General features: G+C 39.7%; 4 protein-coding genes across 6 annotated transcripts in view; 1 reads left to right on the top strand and 3 right to left on the bottom strand.

Moving 5' to 3' along the window:
* Positions 1-13,628, bottom strand: part of LOC114873477 (cuticlin-4) — a 33,258-nt gene extending 19,630 nt beyond the window's left edge. The window contains exons 1-3 of one of the 2 annotated variants that reach the window (XM_029181850.2): positions 13,039-13,628; positions 10,781-10,818; positions 7,348-7,408 (exon numbers count right to left, since the gene is read on the bottom strand). In XM_029181850.2, the coding sequence (XP_029037683.2) occupies positions 7,348-7,408; positions 10,781-10,818; positions 13,039-13,126 (187 nt within the window). In that variant the 5' untranslated portion in view covers positions 13,127-13,628. Of the gene's footprint in view, positions 1-7,347; positions 7,409-10,780; positions 10,819-12,849 lie in introns of both variants that reach the window. The other variant, XM_029181852.2, reaches the window with a different exon arrangement.
* Positions 13,629-17,195: 3,567 nt separating this feature from the next.
* LOC114873339 (40S ribosomal protein SA) lies at positions 17,196-19,277 on the bottom strand. Its single transcript, XM_029181564.2, has 6 exons — positions 19,171-19,277; positions 18,622-18,783; positions 18,338-18,543; positions 17,863-18,150; positions 17,433-17,663; positions 17,196-17,345 (listed from the first exon to the last, which is right to left on the bottom strand). The coding sequence occupies exons 2-6, from the start codon at positions 18,752-18,754 to the stop codon at positions 17,268-17,270; spliced, it is 936 nt and encodes a 311-aa protein (XP_029037397.1). The 5' UTR covers positions 18,755-18,783; positions 19,171-19,277; the 3' UTR covers positions 17,196-17,267.
* Positions 19,278-19,558: 281 nt separating this feature from the next.
* On the top strand, positions 19,559-22,660 carry LOC114873333 (integrator complex subunit 13). Of its 2 annotated transcripts, XM_046287439.1 has the most exons (10): positions 19,559-19,706; positions 19,803-20,091; positions 20,175-20,249; positions 20,316-20,602; positions 20,675-20,765; positions 20,834-21,041; positions 21,120-21,499; positions 21,573-21,734; positions 21,801-22,132; positions 22,208-22,660. In XM_046287439.1, exons 2-10 carry the CDS (start codon positions 19,834-19,836, stop codon positions 22,491-22,493), a joined length of 2,079 nt encoding a protein of 692 aa, XP_046143395.1. In that variant the 5' UTR covers positions 19,559-19,706; positions 19,803-19,833; the 3' UTR covers positions 22,494-22,660. The 2 variants fall into 2 exon arrangements, with proteins under 2 accessions (XP_046143395.1, XP_029037392.1); XM_029181559.2 differs by lacking the exon at positions 19,559-19,706 and having other exon boundaries at positions 19,719-20,091.
* A 104-nt stretch (positions 22,661-22,764) lies between these two features.
* The window catches only part of LOC114873341 (DNA-directed RNA polymerases I, II, and III subunit RPABC1), a 39,030-nt gene continuing 37,246 nt past the window's right edge, over positions 22,765-24,548 (bottom strand). The window contains exons 12-13 of the transcript XR_006829783.1: positions 24,235-24,540; positions 22,765-23,946 (exon numbers count right to left, since the gene is read on the bottom strand). The gene's annotated coding sequence lies outside the window, so the exon portion shown is untranslated. The remainder of the gene's footprint in view (positions 23,947-24,234; positions 24,541-24,548) is intronic.

The raw sequence follows: 24,548 nt of genomic DNA, 5'->3' as shown, positions 1-24,548 counted from the left end.
CAAGGCTTTGGTGCGGGAATTCCGTTAGATCCGTGAAAAGCCTTTCCATTGACTTGCTCTATGCATTATAACTGTCATACTGCACGCGACTAACAACCGGATGCATCGATAACGTTACATCAACTCGCATCGATTAACGGACAAAGTATTTGTACTAGTAAACGATACTTTTCCTATTATCCTGCACAATTCTTTTGAAACGGTCTGTATTTTTCTAAACAAAGAAAACGAGTAACTTATGCGTGTCGTTCCACCTGAAGACATCAAAACCATGGTTTTATAATTCACCTTCGTTGCAATGGATATTGCGCTAAAATCGCAAGGATAGATATACTGTTTATTATATGTATATTCTGTCAATTTAATTGCCTGTTACTTTCATTGTCAGTAGGTATTATTTATTCCAGTTAGTCTATTTTTGCAGAGTAAAAACGAATGTGCATTCAATTATTTACACTCTGTTGCTTATGAACACGATAAAGAAGATCATTTCATCCTTATTAACTCTCTGCATTCTCCTATACGATCTATGATAAAGAATAATTGCATCTATCAACGATTCATGACTAAAGTAACTACATATAGTTAATTTCCTTACGATTTATTTCCAAGAATAACGGTTACGATGGTATAGAAAATTGAACCGGTAATTGGTTCGAACTCCTTTAAACTAGATTTTACAGTTTTCCGTTAAATAACAGTTGCTCTTTTTTTCTCTTCCCTCTTTTATTGTTAGATGCTGCTCGAAAGATAAACGTGGCAATTATTCGTAAGATCGTCGCGTAATATCCGTCGTCGTAGGATGATCGTAACAGCTGGAAAAGCAAGTTGCTGGAATAATCAAGCTCGGTTAATAAATCTGCCGCGATCGTTTTCCGCGCAATTAACCTTGCGAATGCTGTCTCGACGACGACGTCGCGTCTATTTGTAGCGGCATCTCTTGCTTTTCACAGATTTTTCATTAAACGATCGATTCAGCTTCCAATTAAGCCGGTTGCATTCTTTTTATAGATGTACCGTTCGTGTAGCTTTTACCATTAGTATTTTATTTAATACTACCAGTAACGGGCAAGTATTCTAGATTATGTGGTATCCAAAAATAAGAGAGAGCAAGAGAAGGCGATCAAGATGGGCGTGTAACGAGTGCAGTATAGGTGTCCGGATCAGGATTACGATTCTACTTGCATAAGCCGGACATGTGCCGGCTTCGGAACAAGAAGAACCAGTCTTCCAGGACATTCAGATGTTTCAGCTGTTTCAGCTGTTTCAGCTGTTTCAACTGTCTAAAGACTCACCTCTACTTATCTCATACCGCTAACGAGATTTGAAAAACCTGCCACGATCTGGATCATCCGGTGTCTAGATTATTCGTAGAGCTTGATTCTTCCGATAAGATTGTTGAACTTCCAAGAAGTACTGGCGGGAGAATGGCACAGGAAGCAATCACTGAAACGTCTACTAACCACCTGATATTTATCATATAAATTAATCGAATCAATTTACCGGTATTCTCGTGCAATTAACACGCTACTGAATGAAAACAAAACAATTTAACGATACGTAAATAAATGATTTCTTATAATTCATTGAATTCCACAAGACTATTTGAAAGTTGATAACATTATCGAGAAGCAATAGAACGAGAGTTTTCTACGTAGCACATGTACATATAAGACAGCCCTTCAGCGTGCTGGTCATGAAAGAAGAGTAGTTAACAAAGGGCTCTCGTTGCACAAAAGAGGATAATAGCGGAAACGATTTCTGCAGAAATTCCAGAGAAATTGGATAACGCGTAGACTGGTCGATCCAGGTTCACTTGTTGCCGATCTTCTTCGTGGAATCACCTCCATGATTCCAACGATCAGCAACCATCCCACCAACGGAAACACAATTCCGTGTTGGCATGCTTGAGTAATCGGAGAGCTGCTCTTAAGGTAAATTGTTAAATCGCTGTGTTATCCTCTCTACCAGTATCGTCGTCACTGAATAATTGACTTTGGACTAGTTAAAAGAAAAAGTAACTCGTTGCTAATTCAACCTATGGGAAATTTCATTTCTTAACTATCCATCATAGTTATGAACTTGTACAAAATTTACTTCTCGATTATGTTACGAGACTTGGTTCGAAGCGTAGACGGCTCTTTACGATCGCAGGAAGAAACGATTCGTTGCACCAAGGTGCGGAATAGTAACGAAGATTACCGTAACTCTACCGTAAGAGGCTTCACCATCATGGTCATCGTGCCTCGAGCAGAACCGAAGTGAACCGTTATGAATCGTCATTATTTTTGCCAGCAACACTTGCCTCGAAAACCTGACTCTTTTACTCCTCGTCAAATTCATACGTAATTGATCGAACGACCGATCCATGGAAATAACTGAATATTTATATAATCTTCGTTTCTGTTTGAACGGTGCCTCTGCAACAGGCATCTGCAAAAGGTGAACCGTTAACATTTGCGGTGATTTTAATCACGATACCAGGTATATCCTCACTGGACACCTGATTGTTTTTGTGGAAAAGCCGGTCAACAGGATTTGTGACAGACTTTCGAGTCGAGTCTTTTTCATGCAGGAATCTAGGAATCACGTATCAGACAAAATATTCACCTAGTTCAGAATTATTTGACAAGCGTTCAATGATAATTAGAAGAAAAAAAAAAGGAACAAGATAAGCATCCCTTAATTAAGGATATTGTTGCCACAAGTTGTACGCAACAACTCGTCCAACAACAATGGCCAGCAAAGCCAACTGTCTGGCAATTGAAGATGAAAAACGTTCGACCCACTTTCGACTTTTAGCCAACTTGCTGATTATCTGTTCAGGATCCTTTTGTACGGACAAAGACTCCGATTGCTCGCGTGCTTCTCCGCGAAACTGATGCTTATCCTTTTCGAATATCGATACATCCTACGCGCCTACGTATGTATACGTCCATGGTCAGACCATCGTTATCTTTTCTCTATGAAATCACAGATTTAAAAAGTGCCCGTTGTTCGCTGATTCTTGCAACCTTGCCTTTGCCGTGCTTCGTTGCGTTTGCGATCGAAACCGTTGCGTCAACTTGTAATACGTATAGAAAATACGTAAAGATGAAAATGCAAGTAGGGAAAGAGGTAACACAATTCGCACATTACTCTTTCGTCACCTTTGATCCCTTGCGGGGTTCTTCGCGCGTCAATCCTACTTGACTTGTTGGGAGATGATTGATCTTTTGGTTTTATTAGAATATTAGGAGGAAGAAAAAACACATCGTTAAAAATTCTTCTTCCATTTCAGGGTAATACCCTTTAAGTGTTGGCAGGGTCCAAGGTCAGAGTTAACAAGAAGTTAACTCTTGTCCGCTTTCCTTGAAACGAGATATTCTCGTTTCTTCGCAACAAGCATAGAAGGAAGGTCGCGAGTAGCATCATTCGTCATCCACCTTTTCTTTTCGCACGACCTTCTAATTTCCTCCGGGTAAAAGACACGAGATAGCTTAGCTGCAGTCTACCTTTAACACTTCCCTTCTCTAATTAATGACATCATTACTATTTTTAATCGTCTCGTTGATGCGATTCAGTCATCTTCCGAGTGAATCTCAAGGACCTCTCCGCTTTTCGCTTCGATGCTTTTTCGCGCGATGATAAACTCTTTTGTTCTAAGCGAGACTTGCACGATTATCGAACATGTTTCAAGCCTATTCTATTATATGTAATTAGTCACCGTTTGTACTCGTACGTACAATCATTTTGCCGGTAAACTTTTAATATATCCTGTGTTCAGAATACTTGTATCTCGTGCAAAGAATGTCGAGTACGGACAAATTGTCATGGATTGTAGACGAAGAATACCGTTATCGGGTATTCGAATACGCGAAGCAGGATAAGGAACGGTAATATGTACTTGGTCTCTCTGGCCCTGGCCACGGGATATCCCTCTGTTTGCGGTTTTTCTGCTCGCTGAGCTCCGTTGTCTTCTTTGTTCCTCATTGTCAAGGATCTTTCTGACTCGCGTGATGACTGAACCAAGTGTAACAGTGCTTTGACCACTGGACGCGCGATTTTAATAACTTCCGTTGCTCTTCGTGCAAGATGCGAATTACGAGTTTTGCTTGAGATACGTTATACGGTACCGATCGACTCATACTCTACATGCAACAATTGATTCTGTCAACTTCGAGTGTGAAGTCAAGAGTCACGAGTAATCCGATGGAAAACAATGAATCAGTTGAGAAGCAATCCTCCGTAGGATCGATCGCGTGATCGATCGGCTCGCTCGAAAAGATTCACGCGATCGTTACGATTCATTGCGTCCCTTCTACGGAAGCTTGCATCCTTTGCAAACTATGCTAGCTTCGTGCATTAACGTGTTTTTTCCCGTCAAACTCGACATCTCTTATTTGCATGCATCGTTTAAACGTGCTGTTGAGATAACGGTAAAATAAAAGTTTATGATTTATCACTCGTCTAGACGAATTCTGTTTGCGAGAAAAGGAAAATTATAACGATCAATCAAAGAAACGAGTGCAATTCAGTGAAGATAAGAAGGGAGTAGGTGCAAATTCCACGAATAAAGCAAGTATGGAATAAATTCACGTGTAACGGGAACTCGAAGGAAGGAAGCGTCGTTGACCGCTTAATAATCCTGCAATCGTCATTAGCCAGGATCATTTATAACCCCTTCTCTTTTCCTATTTATGGTCCACTTGACCGTGGCTTGAGCTGGATAATTATGGATTCGCGAAACTTACAGTTACGAGCAACTCTTATTACCCGTATTAAACTAGGAATATACGGATAATTCGTGAACCCAAGAGTAACCTATCGATGATAAAGATCATCTAAAAAATAACGGTTTCCTAGCTGTCTATTATCTCATCGAAGCAACAGTTCTAACAAATTCTTCTATTAAAATTCAAACGAACAGGCACAAACACTGAGACAAATTGTTGTAACAATCTTTCAAAATGATTGAGTTATCGGAAGTCTTGAAAGATTTAAGATTGCGAAGAAATAAATAGAACGCTCCTAAGGGATCCCCTATCGAGAAACTGATCCGCAATTTATTCCCTTTAAAGATCAAAACAACCTACTAATTGAAGTGCTCTATAAAACTTGCTAACATTATCCTAATTGCTGACTTAAATGCGAAATTAACATGGTTCACGGAGTTGAGTGGATGTTCGTGATAAGGTAGAGCAATCGTTTAACTTAATGATGGGGATACTGTTGCTCCAGATGAAATGGTTGTCGAAGGAAAGATAGATGTTGGAAGAGAATATTTCGAAAAATACTCTCACTCTAAAAAGACTAGAACGTCGAAGAAGTTTAATATTCCTTCAAGATAATCGATACAAATGTAGCGTTGACGTGAGTTATAAATTACACGTTAAATTAATCGTCATGGATAACTGTTGACTAGAAGAAATTAATTAACTTGTTTTGTTTTTTTATCTTTTAATATCAATGTGTCGTTACAATCACTCGAGTTGGCAATCTCTTAGAGAATCGAAGACGAAACAACTTTCATCCAGGATCATTCGACGAGTCGGAAAAAGTGAATCTTGCAATGATTTCATACGAAAGCAAGTGCCATCCGTGTCATTGTTCTGATCTGGTTGGTCGTGATCGTTTGTTTGGCTTCTCAAAGAGAAACCGCGCCTCGAAAGAAAGTTACTTTTTTTCATTTCTTTGGCCTTTGCATGCGAACGAGTTTCATCTCATCTTGCAAACGACCATCGTTTTACCAACTATTACTCACAGCGTGAGATGTGCATCGTGTGATAAATCAACGTTACGTTTATAGTTATCTTCATCTTGGATATCCAATTTATACCGTTGTAAAGGGTTAAGTAAGAACTTTTTATATCCTTTGAAGGTAGAAATGATCTCACTTTTCAACGAGTTTCTCCATAAAAGTCAAGGTATTCGAAAAATTTTTCAACGAGTTGCTTCTCTCTATCCTCGATGTTCCTCCACGCGGAAACCGCACTCTGGTTTTCGCTATTTTACTCTACCGAAAGTGTTCCGAATGACAAATTAATAGTCGTTCATTTTTCAGGTAGAAACACGCCATACCGTCGCGATATCTCGTTAGAGCGAACGTTAAAAAGTAAGAGTCGTGAAGCGGGGACATCGAGTATCAGGATAAAAAGTGGTCGGTCTCATTAAACGTCTGTTCAGAGCAACGTAATCGACGGAAACGTTATATAAATTCATTATTCTGTAACGTTGGATTTTCCCTCGGTTTTTCTCTTCTGTTATTACATTCAGTTTCTTGAATGACTTTTTTCCTAAGAAATTTATACAAACGGGGTAGTTTATATGGTTATAGGAAATTTCATTTAATCGAAAGGTATATTTAAATGATGTATAAACCTTTCTTCGAATTCACGTAACATGGATCATGGTGAAATTCCATTCGACGCGACGCGACGCGACGCGACGGTAGGTAAAAGGTAAAAGATTGAAAGTGTTTGGCCGCCTCCGCGGCCGTCGGTTACAGGGGACTTTCGATTCGCATCGATGTCGAAGAGACAGAAGAGAAGGAGGATGAAATAGTGTGTTAGTCTCAAGTTTATAATCGTCATCTCGTTTCGTCCTGTTTGCATCTTGTCTTATCCTCTTTCTTCTCTTCTCTACGTGTCTTTCTCCGATCGCCATACGAGAATCTAGGTCGCACGGCTGCGTTCACCTTCCAGCAAAGCAATGTCTTTCCAACGAAGGTCGTCGTTCGTCTGCAAAGACTCTCTTCTTGACCATTTTTTCCCTTTCTTTCGATTATTCGATCAGACTAGATGAAACAGATTTGCTTGCTTCTTTCAATCGCCCAATCAACCCTAACCAACTGTTTTTATTTAAAAATCATTTATGGAGCAAGTCCCATTGTTCTTAACGTCTTAAAGGAGCATTATACTGCAAGTATAATAGCATTAGAATCAATTTTTCTTAAATTATGAATTGAGATGTCTTTCTAATTGATCACCAGTTAACAGTGTGACAATTAGTTTGTAGTGTAAAATTAATTGAACGCGTTTCGATCAATCAACGGACCACTCCCTGGCGGCAGGTTAATTAGTCGCGTTCATAAACCGGTTATTGTTCCTGGAATCATTGTCATCGTGGCGGAGTGTTCATTGTATGCTTTAGAAAGCGCATCCCATGGAAAGCGTCCACTTTTTTTTATCTGATCATCACCGTTTGAGATCTGACAGGAAGCGTTTTCCATGAAAGAGAAAATTCACTGGGTAAAATCCCTAGTCGAAACTATACCGAGAGAGAGAGATGGATGCGTTCTCGGTTAATTGACCCCGGCTAATTAGTTATCGCAGGCGTTGACAATTAGAAAGCTGTTGTTATACTCACACGTAGACGATTGCTGGGGAATTTGGGCTGCATGTGTGGTGCTATGCCTTGCTATTGTCACCTGCAACAGATAAAAACAGAATGCTACTCGTTAGATTGGCTAGAACGTTCGTCTGTGTGTTCCTAAATGTGTTCGATGCTATGGGACGAGAAATGTAAAAAAAGAAGAAGATGAGATTCTTGAACGTCAATATAATTGCTACTATTATAAGTTACTATTAGCCAACGATACTGTTCGTGGAAGACACGTCGATTAATTGTAATTTTAATGGTAATTCAAGTGGCTGTGTCGTGAATCGTGAGCTACACAATGCCAGCTTTTTCTCACCAATTAAATTTGATTAGATGGATCGAAGGCCTCGTGTGAAAGGGCATAATGTCGATAAATTTCAAGCTCGAAAATAATGAAACGGTATGAAACTTGTTCGAATTGCATAGAATATTTGAGTAGTAGCAGTAGAGAAGTTTGTTAACGTTTGAGAATGTTTAGCGATTGTGGTAAAGGAGGCAAGGGCACGTTCGAGACACCTTTTACTCCCTCGACACACTTTTATTTTCCAATCCATACCGATTTAGGTATCGAGAGAAACGCGTAGAACTCGCACGACGACTGTATTGCAACTTACGTGAACGTGTAATTGTTCAAGTTGATTTGTTACACCTTATCTCTGCCAGCATTACGTCTTCTCTCTTTTTCTTACGATCAGTGTCGTTGAACCGATTTAATTTGACATTATTTTATTTTCATATTTTGCAAAATAAAAAGAAAAATTCGAGTACAAGTCGAGTAACGATCAAGTTGTTGGAGATCGATGAAAAGTGAGAGTCTGCGATACGTTTCTCGCCAAGTCGAGAGCCGTAGAGACACGAAAACGTACGTATTAGAGAAATTGTCTAATAAACACGAACGTTAGCGTTGTTAATACATTCATATGGTGGTGTGCGTCGATGAAAGTGGTTTAACGAGTCAGCAGCCATTTCGCATGAATCTATTCGAGTAATATACCTACACAGCACTATTCGCTGGAAGATATGGAAACGTTAACCGCGAAAGGTATAAACATAGAGAAACGAAACAATACATTTGGTGTCGGTGCACTTCGATGCACTTTGGGCTAAAATGATTTCTATCAACTATAAAGTGAATTCGAGATAAAATCTTGAACTTTTTATAACATGTACTCTTTTATAATCTATTCGCTAGCAAAGATGTAAAAAATGAAGAGAAAAAAGAAGCGTGTCACGGTATAGCGTTTGATCGATCACGCGTAATAGTGGATCTCTATCGGAGCCATATACGGGTAGAATCGCATGCAGAAGCCTCGTTTCGCGACGTCCTCGACGATCATTTTCCATTCTCGTTTGCTCCATTCGATCCAATTACACATAATTGCAAGGATGCGGCGCAAGGTGCAAATCTAGTTTTGAAAAAATCTTAGCTAACGAGGATCAGACCGATCGATGAACGTAGAAAACATTATACAAAATACAAACGATTTTGCTTCCCTCTTAACAACGAACACTTTGAAAAAACAAGGAAATTTCGTTAAACCGTTGCTTCCGTTTCATAATTTTATCCTCGGTAGATTTTCTGTTGAACAACGAAGGTGTTTTGGAGCAAAATGAAATTAGCAGACAGAGCATTAAGTTAATTTCATTTTTATGTATTATGCGAGTTATCAAGTGGATCAATGGATAATCGGATCGATGTAGTGGCGGATCTAGCGTAGGTTGAGATCTCCTTGAAAAACGCCTCCTAACGCTGGATGGTGTTGCCTGTTGCTATAATGTTGGTTACATTAGTCACTCACCTCTAAGCGATTATTACATGACGTCATTCCGTAAACCTAGCGTTAGGTAAAGAAAAATCTTTTGATGTTAATATAGATTATAGATTATTATTTTTCTCTTCAAAATCTACTTTGTTTCGTTGGTTAATATAATTTAGGACCGCGTTGTCAGTAAAGTCATTGGCGATTGATAATCTACATTAAGTAGAAAAGTGTATTTACAGTTTGTCAATGTGAAAATCAGGGAGTAAGTAAGTTTTGCAGTGTCTGGATACGTGCAAAGGGAACGTTTAGCGAGTTACTTCCGGTATATCGGTTCTCTTACCGAGTTCACAGAGAAATGTCTGTGAAAACGGGCTGCAGAGATCCTGAGCCGATATTTAAAAGAACACCAGGTAAAAGTGGGCGTGGCTGTTCCGAATGGATTGTCTTTCCTTCTCGTGTGTACAGAATGTTCCTGCAATGTTTGCAGACACGTATGTACACTTGGAAATTTCTATTTACTTAAGGACAACGACTTTTCGATTCTTTTCTTTTTCTATCCTATCTGCTCGAAACTTTCAATATTTGTTCGGATAAAAATTTTTCGAATTTCTATCTTCTAAATATTTGCAGACTTATTATATTGTAACATTCTATAAGTCCAACTAAAAATTTGTATTTTTTGGGTAACGATCTCAGCGAGAAAATCTGCTCGAAACGCTTTCTGCTTTCTGCTCTTGAACCAGCCAGTCGCTGTTAAAATGGACATTTTTGCGTTCTTTCTTTTCGTATGTTCCTCGAATATTTATTACAGGCTTACAAGCGGTATTTTATTTCCATGATTTAATTCAAGTTCACCGAAAAAGTTTTATACTTAACGCGATCGTTTGAAGAAATTCCATGCCGTGCTCCTAATCAGCGCAAATACCAGGATTTAACGTAATTGATGATTATTAAGTATTACACAAACTGAAGATTGCAGCCACTTGAATAGGTTAACGACGTCAAATCCAACAATCTTTGTCAAGAGGACACTGTTTAGTCCTGAAACGTGATGTTTACGCCGTGATTATCGTGAGAGAAGAAACCAGTGTCTTCAGAAATTATTATGTCGCGTAACCTTCATTTTAAACAAGCATATATTAAAGAAAAGGAGAGAGAGAGAGAGAGAGATCGTAATGCTCGTTGCACACGAAACAAAAATTATCGTTGAGATCAATATGAAATTTTCATAATTTACAAAAGGACGAAGCGATGCGACAACGATTAGACCATTGTAAACAGCTGTGGCAAACCACTTAAAGTTGAAAAATTACACAGCATAGAAAATATTGCAGCTACTCGACACAGTTTTCCTGGCAGACGGTTTTACGGGACGTTGTGCCAACAAAGGATTACATAATTCCTTACATTCCTGTCCAGTACACTACGCTCCCTAGTTATGCTTGTTTTTCCTGTGACACGATACAAGGGAAAGTACTTGGAAAATCTTTCGAGTATCGTTCGAAACAGTTTACGTTTGTATCGTAAAATGAATACGTGTATACGTGTAAAGATGTCTCTAGGTACCTGTTTTGTCAATGATAGAAATTGACGCAATTGATATTTTCTTGTTAGTAGAAAAAGAAAAAGAAAAAACTATTGAGTAGATTTGAACTTACCAATAGAAACGCGAATGCGACCCCCCGCCAGTCCATGGCTAAAATAAAAGAGAAAGTCTTGATTAATAACTGGGTCGAACTCCCATGAGTACGATCGACCGTACAAAACGTGTGTTCGCGTGAAAACACTTGCAACGTGAAAGAGGAAAAAAATCGTTCGATTATCTTGTAGATAATCCCTCCTATCTTTCTTACTTCGATACATCCACTCGATTATTGTTCCTCCAGTTAAACGTTTCTAATCAATTCCTGATCATCATCGGTCTGAACAACACCGTTCTTAACATTGTTAAATACATAGTTCTTCCATTGATCGACGAGATCAAAAAAGGTATACGAAACGATAGTTCAAGTAACACGACACGATTGAAAGTTTCCATGAGTCACGATCACACGAAAGTAAGCTCGATGTAAGTTTCGACATTGCGACGCGATTATGAAGGACTGAATGGGGAAAAAGGAGGTAGAAAAGGTTTTCGAACTATTTAACAGAATGATATCGGACAGATTGAGAAAGCGACGCGGCCGCGGCGCGAGCGAAGCCGATATGTACAACGTTCACTTTTTCGAGCCAGAGGAGAGGCCGGGGTGCACGAAACAGAAACGACCTCGAACACACTGGCATTCGAACATTCTTGACCGTAGTCCTTCCACACGGACGCCATTTTCACTGCACCTCGACCTCTTTTCCTTTTTCGTATGTTCGCGATGTCGCGAGGACACGAACCGCGGGATTTTACCAGGCGGCTGGTCGATCGACATCCCGCGAGGTTCTGCTTCTGCATTCTCTTCTGCCACCTTTTCTCCCCGTGAAAAGGAGAGTCAGGATCGTGCCGTGAACCGATATACACCAGGGCCCTCCAGGGACGTACGATACTACACCTTTCACCTCTCTTTTATATGTACATATATGTAACTTTTCTGCAAACTAAATCAGGTCTAATATAACCAAAACTACTATTTTAAAAAATAAGAAAGAAGGTAAAAACATTGCGTTACATTGGAAAGTGCGAGTATAGAGTATGGCTAAAGCGATACCCACGCACGCGTCATGGCATACCGGGCGTTGAAGTCACCGGTAACTTCTGTCGCACAAGACAGATATAGTCATCATACGCGTTCACGCTCTTACGAAATACCGAGACAGACTGCTGAATGATACAATCGTCTTTCGCTTAATCATCTTGAATTGACTAAAAATCAGAATATCAATATAGATAGACGTTTATTTAACTCTAGTAAGTTAACTCTAATTTGCAAGTTTTTACGTATAATACTTGGAAGATAATAATACATATTATCCGCGGTAAACTTATATTGTATAAAAAAAAAAATTTAATCGCGTGAGCGTGTACGATCCTTGGCGCCTGCATATTTGGTTACCAGTGCCACCTACGAGGATGAACAAGCATCGTGAGCCTTGTACCCGTTTTCGCGTACTTCCGTTGCATAACTCGTCGTTTCATTAAACCAACTAGAAGTCCACGTTATACCCATTCAGCCGCTGCTCGATAGCCCCTCTGTTTTCCGTGCGTGTCTCCGCATGCTCGAGAAAGGAAACGGTTTGTTCCACGCTGCTCGCACAGCTGTCAGCCTCTATCGTGCAAGCTTTTTCAAACGGCACGGCAAACTTTTTCGCGGCCGCGAAAATTTTTCAAAAAACCACAAGCTGAAAAAGTATTCGACGAAACACGAATACGTGTTCGCTTTCGACGACCTTGAGAATGGAGAAGCATTTAAAAAATTGAACGAGTCGACGCGTGATCGTTCTGACGACCAGAAATTTTTCGTTCCATTGTTATTTTCCGATCGTTTTAACGGTATGTTCGCCAAGAACTCGTTTCAGGCGCCTTCTAGCGCCCTTGAACGTTCGCCAACGTGATCTTCGCTGTCTTTCCTTGCAACTCTAGATATTGCGCCATCTTGCTTGTCAACGCGATTAAAAACTCTAATCCAAAGAGACGTATAATCGATATGACGTTTCTTTTTTTTTCGTTTTTTACAAATCGAGCAAATGTATCGTTTCTGTTACCCTACGATCATTTTAATAATCCAACAAAGTGTCTCACCTGTTAGGTCACCGATTTGTCACTGAAAATTAATCCAAACGCCGAAATAATCTTCCTCTGTTTGCAAATGAACAATTTTCTCAACGTTGTTCTTACGAAAGAAAACACAGTCAAGAAAATGACGTGATCACTATATTTTTTCTTTTTCTTTTTCTAGGTTGGTAAAGTCGAATTAACAGTTCGATTTACCTCGTGGATCCGGCCCGTTCATCATCAACATTTCCGGTAGCACACTAGACTTGTCGAATAGAATCGGAAACGCGTTCTCGACAGCCATAAGGTCCACCTCGCGCACGTCGACATCCTCAAATGATTCTTTCCGAATAAATCTTAATCATTTATTTTTCGAATGAATTCGATCATCCTCGCAAATAATATCTTTGCTTTTTAGACATGAAAAATATTCAGGCAGAAAACTTGATACCAAGGTTGTCTTTGACGATACTTTGGAAGTTTCTTCTTCAAATATGATTTTTGTATTGTGACCAAACTTCTTTACAGCCTCATTGTTGTTTACCATTGATTTTCGGTCCAAGTGTTTGGTCTCTTTTTTTCTTTTTCTTTTTCTTTTTTTGAAAACTGAATTAATCTATACAGAGGACCTCCGATATATCTTTCTCATGGACATTTTTAACGCGTTTCGGTATCATCACTACACCACACATTTAAAAAAAGTAGCAGTCGAGCATGAAAACAGTCGTGAAATAAAGAAACGCGTTGCGATCGACGCGAGGCTCGAGACTGCACTGTTCCTCGTTCCTTTCTTCACGGCAGCGATACCAGTACCGCGGGACGTTCGACGTGGGACGTGGGACGTGGGACAAATTTTTACCCTTTCCACGACGTCCCACCGGTTCCCCTACTTCACAGTTGGAATTTAACACAACATGTTTGCCCTACGTATCCATGTGCGCTTCCTGTTCGGCTGTTCTGTCAATCTGCGTTATCGACTGGACGTTCAAGCTACAGAAGTAGATGGCAGCAACATCGACGCGCCGTGGGGGTTTAGTCAGTAGGAATCTGACACTCCACCAAGGGTCAGTGTGGGGTCTTATGCAACATTTCCCCACGTTAAATAAAAAAAATCCTTTACATCTCTGCTTTCCATAGATCCCTACATTCCTTACATCTTTTCATCCCTTACATCCCTACACTGCTATCATCCCTACATTCTTTTCATCCCTACACTCTTTTCATCCCTACACTCTTTTCAACCCTACATTCATTTCATCCCTACATTCCTAACATCTCTTCATCCCTTACATCCCTATATTCTTTTCATTCCTACATTCCTTACATCTCTTCATCCATTACATCCATACATTGCTATCATCCCTACATTCCTTTCATCCCTACATTCCTTACATCTCTGCATCCCTTATAATAAATATATTACAAAGACTGCTTCGAGTAAAGGTAAGTAAAAGGAAGTTAATTCCTTTTTTCGCCGCAAGGGGGCGCTGTTTTTTCGAGATTTTCGCGAAAACTTTGCTAAACTGTTGGCCCCCTAGCGGCAAAAATGTGAACTAAAATCTCGATGTCGAATCAGCGCCATCTGGTTTTGGAAAAAGGAACTAAATCATGCTAAAATTTTGGCCCCCTAGCGGCAAAAATGTGAACTAAAATCTCGATGTCGAATCAGCGCCATCTGGTTTTGGAAAAAGGAACTAAATCATGCTAAAATTTTGGCCCTCTAGCGGCAAAAATGTGAACTAAAATCTCGATGTCGAATCAGCGCCCTCTGGTTTTGGAAAAAGGAACTAAATCATGCTAAAATTTTGGCCCTCTAGTAGCAAAAATGTGAACTAAAATCTCAACGTCGAATCAGCGCCCTCTGGTGGCAGAAAAGGGTACTAAATTTTGCAAAAATTTAAATTTAAAATTACTTTTCACGAGACTTTACTTACCTTTACTTACCTTTACTTACCTCTACTTACCTTCACTAGAACCAGTGGCCATAAGTATATTATTTATAATATATTTATTATAAGGGTTGAAAGGATACAAGTGATGCAGGGAGAATTCAGGAGTGTAAGGGATACAGAGATATAAAGGGTACAGAGATGTAAGGGATGCCGAAGTATAAGAAATGGCGGCATATACGAGATGCAGGAACATAGGGAATGTAGTGCTACAAGGGATCCAGGGATGTTAAGGGTGTAGACATGTAAGGGATGCAGCTATAAAGAGTTGGGCCTCGTGAGGCCCTTAAAGATAAAAAGATAATAAATAACTGAAAAGGTTGAACCGACATCCATGAAGAGGGATAAAGTAATAAATGAGTTGTGAGGGTGGTCCCATAGATCGTGTGGAACCGCAGGTAGCCAGGGCTGGGGCCCCGGTCGCCATTGCACGCGGTCCGGAGGGTGCTGGCACCGGGTGTGGCCCCCGGTGTCGGCGGTGAAGGCACATTGGGGGAGGGTCGAAGGTTAAACCCTCTCCCGAGAAGGGCCGGCATTACGCCAGGGGTGGAGGGTCTCGGGGCCCTCCTCTAGCCCCAATGCAGGCCACCGTGGAGGTTTTAGTGGGTAAGAATCCCACACTACCTCCGTCCCCTCCCCAGAGGGGATGGAGGTGTCTTGTTGAAGATTTCCTCCACGTAAAAGAAAAAAAAAAAAAAAAATTTTCATAAAATATTGCATTCTGAAGGGGTGTTTAGGACCCCTCGTAACAGTAAAGATAGTCTTTAATTCGGTGTAGGAGGGGTCCTAAACACCCCTGTCGCACGCCTTTGGGGTTTATAGAACCCCAGTTGGCGTAAACGTAATTTCTAATTCGGTCTACGGGGGTCCTAGACACCCCAGTCGATCCTACTTGGGGTTTCTAGAACCCCGTGTGCCAGGAAACGAAGTCTTCAATTGGGTTTGCGCGGGGTCCTAGGAACCCCAGTCGAACATACTTGGGGTTTATAGAACCCCAGGTGGCCGTAAGCGTATCCTTCAATCGGGGCTATGCGGGGTCCCAGATACCCCAGTCGAATGCGCTGGGGTTTCTAGAACCCCAAGTGCGACTTAAGTGTAATCCTCAATTCGATCTAGCGGGGTCCTCAACACCCCGGTCGAAAACGATTGGGGTTTCTAGAACCCCAGTGGCACTTAAGTGTAATCTTCCATTCGGGCTATCGGGGTCCTCGACACCCCAGTCGATTGCACTTGGGGTTTCTAGAACCCCAAGAGGCGCTTAAATGTCACCTTTAATTCGGTGCGCGCGGGGTCCTCGACACCCCAGTAAAATACCCTTGGGGTTTCTAGAACCCCAAGTGGTGCTTAAATATAATCTTTAATTCGGTGCGCGCGGGGTCCTCGACACCCCAGTCGATTGCGCTTGGGGTTTCTAGAACCCCAGGTGGTACTTAAATGTAACCTATAATTCCATGTGCACGGGGTCCTCGACACCCCGGTCGATTGCGCTTGGGGTTTCTAGAACCCCAAGTGGTACTTAAACGTAACCTATAATTCGATGTGCGCGGGGTCCTCGACACCCCAGTCGTATGCGCTTGGGGTTTCTAGAACCCCAAGTGGTACTTAAATGTAACCTACAATTCCATGTGCACGGGGTCCTCGACACCCCGGTCGATTGCGCTTGGGGTTTCTAGAACCCCAAGTGGTACTTAAACGTAACCTATAATTCGATGTGCGCGGGGTCCTCGACACCCCAGTCGTATGCGCTTGGGGTTTCTAGAACCCCAAGTGGTACTTAAATGTAACCTATAATTCCATGTGCACGGGGTCCTCGACACCCCAGTCGTTTGTGCTTGGGGTTTCTAGAACCCCAAGTGGTACTTAAATGTAACCTACAATTCCATGTGCACGGGGTCCTCGACACCCCAGTCGTATGCGCTTGGGGTTTCTAGAACCCCAAGTGGTACTTAAATGTAACCTATAATTCGCTGTGCTCGGGGTCCTCGACACCCCAATCGTATGCGCTTGGGGTTTCTAGAACCCCTAGTGGCGCTTAAATGTAACCTATAATTCTATGTGCACGGGGTCCTGGACACCCCGGTCAATTGCGCTTGGGGTTTCCAGAACCCCAAGTAGCACTTAAATGTAACCTATAATTCGGTGTGCGAGGGGTCCTCGGCACCCCAGTCGAATGCACTTGGGGTGTCTAGGACCCCTCGTGGAAGTAAAGCATCTCGAATTTGGTCACCGTTGCCGCTGTTTGAAATGCGCGGAAACTGATCAGCAATTTATCAATCGATGTTCTTAAATTAATGAATTACCTACTTTTAACTGGGTTGATCAATATGTCAGTAAGGTAAATTATCGGCTAATATTAGGCCCTTTTTTACAGATGAGGCTAATGTCGAAGTTGAGACTACTTTTAGGAAAATAATTCAAGTTTAATTGTTTTTAATCATTTTATTGTATTCACTGTACAAAGTAGGTCAGTGTATGAAAGATTCAAAGAGGATAAAATTACCACTTTTCGGTTGTAGCACCTCCCCAACTTTGACCAGTTGTAGGCTGTGTGGTTGTGGACCATTCTTCTGAAGTCTGCATTATAAAAATATAAAAATAAGTTCAAAGTACATTAGAATTTGCATATTAAAAATCTTATTTTTTAAAACATGATCTGCATACCTGCGCAGCCCAGTCTCCACCAGTTTGGAATGCGGGTGCAGCAGCTGGAGGTGGTATAGCAGTAGCTGCTGCAGTTGGTGTTGCAACATCATCCGCCCAGTTTTCAGTAGTAACAGCACCTGCATCAACTTCGTTGACCCAACCAGGTTCTGCTGCAGCTGGAACTTCAACTGGGCCTGTGAATTCTTTAGCTGGTGCTATCTCTTTAGCAGCCTGTTCTTCTTTCTCAGCCTGTAACATAATTAATGCATCATGTTAGTATTTGAATAATTTACATGGAAATAAAATATACTGTATAAGCAGATTCAGAAAAGATTAAGCCATATTTAAATTAATTCAACAAGTATTTTTCTGGTTACTAATTTCTCATCATCTATAAAAGACGAACATATATAAATGCGAATTCTACTACATTACAATCAGTACTGACCTCTTCTGGATCTCTGTAGAAGAACAAATCAACTACAACATCCCATTTACTTTCACGGGCGATAGAACCTCTCAGTCTGAGTACTTCTCTTGCCAATAACCACCACATAAGACCCACGCAATGAAGACTTTTCGTATTGCAAGGAATAGCGATATCGACGAAACGAAGAGGTGAATCGGTATTGCAGAAGGCAATCACTGGAATGTTCACGTAACTTGCCTCAGTGATTGGTTGATGATCGGTAGATGGATCAGTTACAATCAGCAAACGAGGTTCACGGAAAGCAGACTGTAAATAATCATCGCAATTAGCATAAAGTAACGAAATAATTCATAAATGATTATTTAAGTTTCGAATAAAATCAGAAAAGATTAAGCCAAATAAACCAACATGTATAAGTTATGGTAAAAAAAGATTCTCATCACGTGTACAAATAATAATATATAACTGATATTTCTACAGTAACAAAATCAACCTGAATCTGATTGGTGAAAGCACCAGGAGTAAAACGACCAGCGATAGGTGTAGCTCCAGTGTGCTGGGCGAATTTTAAGACAGCCCTCTGACCAGTTTGGCGACAACTGATGACAAAAACCTCGCTCGGATGTTCAATAGCAACAATAGCACGTGCTGCTAATAGCAACTTTTCCCAAGTGTGACGTAAATTGATGATACTGACACCTATAATTAAAGTATTATTTGAATTTTCACCTTCAACTTTTCATAAAAGTTATAAGATTTACTGCAGATAGAATTTACCATCATTTTTCTTTTTATAAACATACTGTTCCATTTGAAAGTTCACATTCTCCGCACCCAGGTGGGTAAATGCAGCTAACATCTTAGTAACATCATCCTCTTTGAGGGCTAATACATCTAAACCTCCTGACATCTTAACGTTATGGTTGAATTACGATTAACCTAAACAAAAATGTTAATATATAATAGCTGATTTTAAATTTAAAAGAAAATCACATAACCTTAATTTATAACCTAAAAGAATTACTCAATTTCTTGATATATTTAACAGATTAAAAGATTATAATAATATATAAAACATAGGCAAGTTTTTATAAACTAACAATTTAAAACATTAGGATAATATTAATACAATTAAATACTTATTAAAACAGTACCACGTGTACTGGCTGCTCTGAAAATCATACTTCTCGCATTTACATATTATTTGGGTTAAATTTTTATATATAGAATTTCATCGTTAAGTACATTTTATTCTTTAAATAGGAATATTGTTATTATATATAACAATAAACGATATAAATAAAGAAAAATATTATACGAACTTACGTTATCAACGCCACTAGGAGATTTCCAATCGGAAAGGAAGTTGTCGTTGTCGGTTCACATCTGTGCCGGCGTAAAGAAAAAAGGGGGAGAGGAATAATATTCATTTTATGGTACAGAGTTCCAATATTCTGTGAAATCTGTAAAAAATAATGATAAATGTCTAAATATTTAATCTATAATGTATACAATTTTAATTTTTAAACAAATATATAGTTTCATTTGAAAGGATATTACAGAAACGGAAACGTATTGAATTTTACCGGGGAATTTTAAATGTTATTAAGATGTACATATATATGTAAAATAAATAATTTTATAAATCACGTTTACTGAGGTATTAATCGAAACTTTTTAATGGTTACTATTTAATTTGACGTATATATATTTTGTTAAAAATATAAAATTTTTTTTCTAAATACTTTGTGAAATATTTGTGTTTATAAAACAGATATTCACACAAATTGATATAAAGAAAAATTATAGATATCATAGTACAATTTGATGATACTTACACCATATTATATATACAATATTTAGGTAATAGAGAAAACATGATACGAATATCTCAAAAAGAATTTTGTGCCTTAACCTACAATATCTGATTTAGCGAAGTATTGTTACACTGTTTTACCGATTTGTAGTTAACGAGTTGTAACGCATTGTATGCAAGAAGTGTGGTCTTTAAAAAAAAAATGTTCTAAAATAATGTATCCTGCAAACCATAAGACTATTTTTGTTCTGGATCATACGCCATATTTTGGTATATCTACCGAGGCTCCTCTAGAATTTGATTTTCTAAAAAGCCGCGGCCAAAATTTGATACCTTTGGCCCCTGTTTGTAAATCTTTGTGGACAACCAGTGTTGAAGCTTCTCTAGAATATTGCCGTATAGTGTGGGATCTCTTCCCAACTGGAAAATTGGTACATTATTCTAATGTATCGGTGTTAAATAAAATGTATATGACTTTAGTTTAATGTCTAATCGTTGTATTATTGAATTACAGATAAGATTTGTGGCAACTGATCGTGCAGCATATGTATTGAACTCATGGAGTCCATCGCAACAAAATTTAAATCATGTAAGTACTTGTTAATATTTTTCTATTAAGAGATCATATTATTAATTTGAACTGTTATTGTTGCAGATAATGAATGGTACAGCTATTTTAGGAGTACCAACAAAGACTCCACAGCCTGGAGTAGATTACTCTGTGATACATGGCTTGAGGGTAGCTATTGAAACGCTTAATGAGTGTTCAGAAATTCAACACGAAAAGAGAACATCGTTAAACGAAAATGCCAGTAAACTTGTTAATAGAGGAAGAGTAATATGTATCACTAGTGCACGAGATAATAGCAATATGAAGAACTTGGAAAATATATTTTTGAATGAATTAGCTCAAGAAAATAAAACTGCTTTAGCTTCTGATCAGTTAGTATAATACTAATATTGTCCATTACTATACTTGGTGATGTTTTAACACACTTATGTTTTATGTTTCAGTCTAATACCTGTAGATTATTGTCACCTAGTTATACTGAATATTTTCCCTAACAATATTGAATCACAAGTTACTAGTCAAGGACCAAGAGAGGTATGCCGCTAGCTCTAACAATTTCAATGAAAGAAATAATAGTAACATCGCGAAATATTTTGTTCCAGGTTTCACCAATGTTAACAGTAGAAGTGCATTCTATTAAGGCACCCGCTTTACATTCAAAATTGTCTCATTTAATTCTGGCTCATTATGATTTGGCAAGCACAACGGTAACTGGTATACCAATGAAAGAAGAACAAAATGCTAGTTCCTCTGCGAATTACGACGTCGAAATATTTCATTCGTCAGCCGCACATTCCGCAATTTTAAAAGGTACTCTACACAAACTTTAAGAAGTTGAAGTATTTAAATGATTGTAGCTGAGACGACTATACGAGTATTTTTCATTAGGAAATCCACAAGACTCGGCTTTAATTAAAACGTTCAGAAGATTCGAAGAGGGATCAGAGTACGAAACAGTGACTCTAAAATGGTGTACACCACGAGGATGCAGCGCAGCTGAAATGCAAAATTGTACAGCTATGCACAGAATCACTCCAGTAGACGTAAATAGTAGACCGTCGTCTTGTCTGATTAATTTCTTGTTAAATGGAAGATCGGTGATGTTGGAAATGGCCAGAAAGAGCGGTGGTAAAACTATTTCCCATTTACTCGCTGCACACGGTGGAGAAATTTTTATACACACCTTATCTACCGCTAGAAGCGTCTTAGAGGATCCACCTTCTATCAGTGAAGGATGCGGTGGCCGCGTAACTGATTACAGAATAACTGTAAATATGCAATTCCCAGACAATTTTTATTTATTAGAAATTCATGCAATCATCGATATCTTATTTACTGTAGGATTTTGGAAAACTAATGCGAAATAATGTGTTGGTGCCTTTAAAACGAAGTGCAGCTTCTAACGGCGAAGGTCCAGCAGAGAAAATGAGATGTAGATTAGAAAGACATACAAAATATTGGCCAATTACCATTTCTAGTACCCTTATGTTTAATTTGAAACAGGTATGTGCATCTCATGCATCCAATTAAATTTAAGTAATCAACTAATCAGAGAATTTTGCATTGAAGTTAATAGATCCGTTACCAGATTTAATGGTAAAGGAAGAGCTCACTACAGAGGAGGTGGTACAATGCAAGCAAGTAATCTTCAGTTTGCTGCAGTTAGAAGCAAAACACGAAGCTCTCCCTCTTCCGAGTATAGGTGGTGGTCGCGGTGGTAAAAGTGGTGTACGCAGAGAAGAACATTATAGACTCTTATGGGGAGAGCTGGAAACGTTTCTTAAACACCATGCTAATAATTCTGCTGCGCATTCCGAGGTTTTAACTTGCCTCCTCGAAGTACGAAGCAAAGACGACAAAGACAAAGTTGAATTGGACCAGGCGTTGCGCGAATTGGACGGGTAAGTCATTTCTCTAATAAACGACCACTTCCATCAAGAAGAGATATTAATCTTCCATTTATTTCAACGAGATAGATTTGGCAAAGAAGATGGAACTGCGAGGGCCAGTGTGATAAGAGCAACGACCGATTCACCGATGTCTCCACCGCCAAGTACATCCATGTCTATTGGGAAACAACTTCTTAAGGGAAGTATCTACGCTCCTAAAAGTTTGTTGGACATTTGGTTACAACGCAGCACGCCCAAAGAGAAGAAACCAGATTTCCATGGAAGACTAAACAGCGACGGTCCTAAAGCAAAGTTATATCCCAACTTGAAAGAAACTGGTCGAGAACCCCGTGAAACTATCATAGAAGGCTAATAGCTTCAACTATTACCTATCATTGTTTATCACTCTATGAACATGAGGTATAAACCAGGAAGAATTTCTTATAATTCCAATGGCTGGTGTCATTTTTTTACTATCAATCAACAATGTATCACGATGCGTTCGTGACAAACAGAAGAATATAATAATTTCTTAAACAGTGTTGATTAACGTTAGAATGAAATTTTCCAATTCCTTTAGATCTAACGTACACGGTACTTGTCTCTGTACACCCTACTCTAAGTATACAATCACTAAGTTGATCTATGATGAAGAAGAACGCAAGTGAAGATGATGCGCGATAGAAAAGGATGAAGAAGAATGCCACCTGCGGCCGAAGATAGGTATACAAGAGGCAGCGCAAAAGTGTATCAGTGGTACGAAACGAAAGCGATTCACCGCCACCGTCTCTCCATCCCCGCGTCCTTCGTCCCACGGCGTTTTACAGCAGCCACAGACAGACGGACAGACGGACGTACGGACGGACGGACAGACACGTCTGCCGGGTGTCTGAGCCACCGCGATACGTTGACCTCCATCGTCTCCCTCCACGGCCTGGAATTCCACCGCTAATCGATGAAAGGAAGGAGGAAGGTATGCTGCACATAATATAATGCGAGCACGAGGAGAGGCCGGGGAAAAGAGAGACGGAGACAGAATCGACGGATGAGGAGAAACATACAGGAGAGGAAAGGAGGAGAGGAGTCCGGAAGGGGATCAGAGAGTACAAGTGCGTGACGTAATAGTTCATTCATCCCGAGACAGACGATATCCCGGTCAATGGTGTACATATACATACACGTATACGCATTTATTCGATACTACATACGCGTGTACACCTACGTGGAGACGTATGTGTGTCACGTGAAGTGCACACGTGCACGCGATGGTTCGTCTCTTGCTTTGCTTTTGCTCCTTCCTCGTCTCGGCCAGTTACAACGTATCGATACTCTCCTCTGGTCCATACTACCGGATAAATCTCTCCTCCTCTCTTTGACAATGACAATGAATTTTTCTTATCGTAACGCCACTGCGATTACATACTATTCTTACATAATTTTTACGTTTTTCTTATCGCTGATAACAGGTGTACTATTTAGGAGAAAAAGGCTTTTGAACTGGCAAGAATGTATTGCGTAATTGAATGAAGATAATATTGAAGTTATCAATGCAATTAATTGTAACGACATGATTTTTTAAAGAAGTAGTAATTATAAGTAATAAATGCTTTGATCTTTGATAAGGATTAGTGAAAATTGTAAATATTTTATCAGACTTTAAAGTTCATTGAATCTAGCTATTCATTCTTCAGAGTATATCTGGTTAAATGTATTTTTAACAAACTTTTTATGGGGTATTGAAAATGCCTGTATTGTAATTATCGACTAGGAGGAAGCTTTACAAGGAGTTGAATGCTTCTGTTGGAAAATTCATGCCACGAACGTAGCTGGAAAAGTAAATTAGATAGAATTATTGATCGTAGGCTACAGCTGTGTGCAGGTGGTGGCACGAAGAAGACTCCTCCGTTTATAATTTACCTCGCCTATCTACCCCAAATATCGATCCTGACAAAAGGTCACCGAACGAACGAGTGAAAAGAGAAACACAGTGCAGACCCCGGCTAATAATAATAGCTGATTAAATACAACCAGAGCGTTACAATCTTTCATCGAACCATTTGATTTTTGATTGGAATTAATTAACTAAAATGATTCTCTTTGATCCTTGGGCTTACCTATGATTTATTATGTCGGAGCTCCTAAGTGAATTTTGAAATTTTGAATCTGTTCTTGTCATTTAGAAAATGGGACAGGATGTTCCAGTGGAAGAGAAACGTTGATAATTCATGGCGTTATCGATTCCTGGTACACATCGTCAAGTCCAGAGTGGATATCGACCTGGTGCTAGAGTAGCGACGTGCTCCGTTTGCTGGCCCTCTATAATTCATCGTCGCCCCGCTTCCTGGTCTTTGTACTTCCCGGACGGACTTGACGCTTCCTCGCATATCGAGTTTTCTCCTGTGTCTTCAAACCTGGAAAAACTGTTCAA

Source organism: Osmia bicornis, chromosome 10 (assembly GCF_907164935.1).
Source record: "Osmia bicornis bicornis chromosome 10, iOsmBic2.1, whole genome shotgun sequence".
NCBI classification, from domain to species: Eukaryota; Metazoa; Arthropoda; class Insecta; order Hymenoptera; family Megachilidae; genus Osmia; species Osmia bicornis.
The sequence above is the reverse complement of the archived record's forward strand: the minus strand, read 5'-3'. Positions and strand labels throughout refer to the sequence as shown.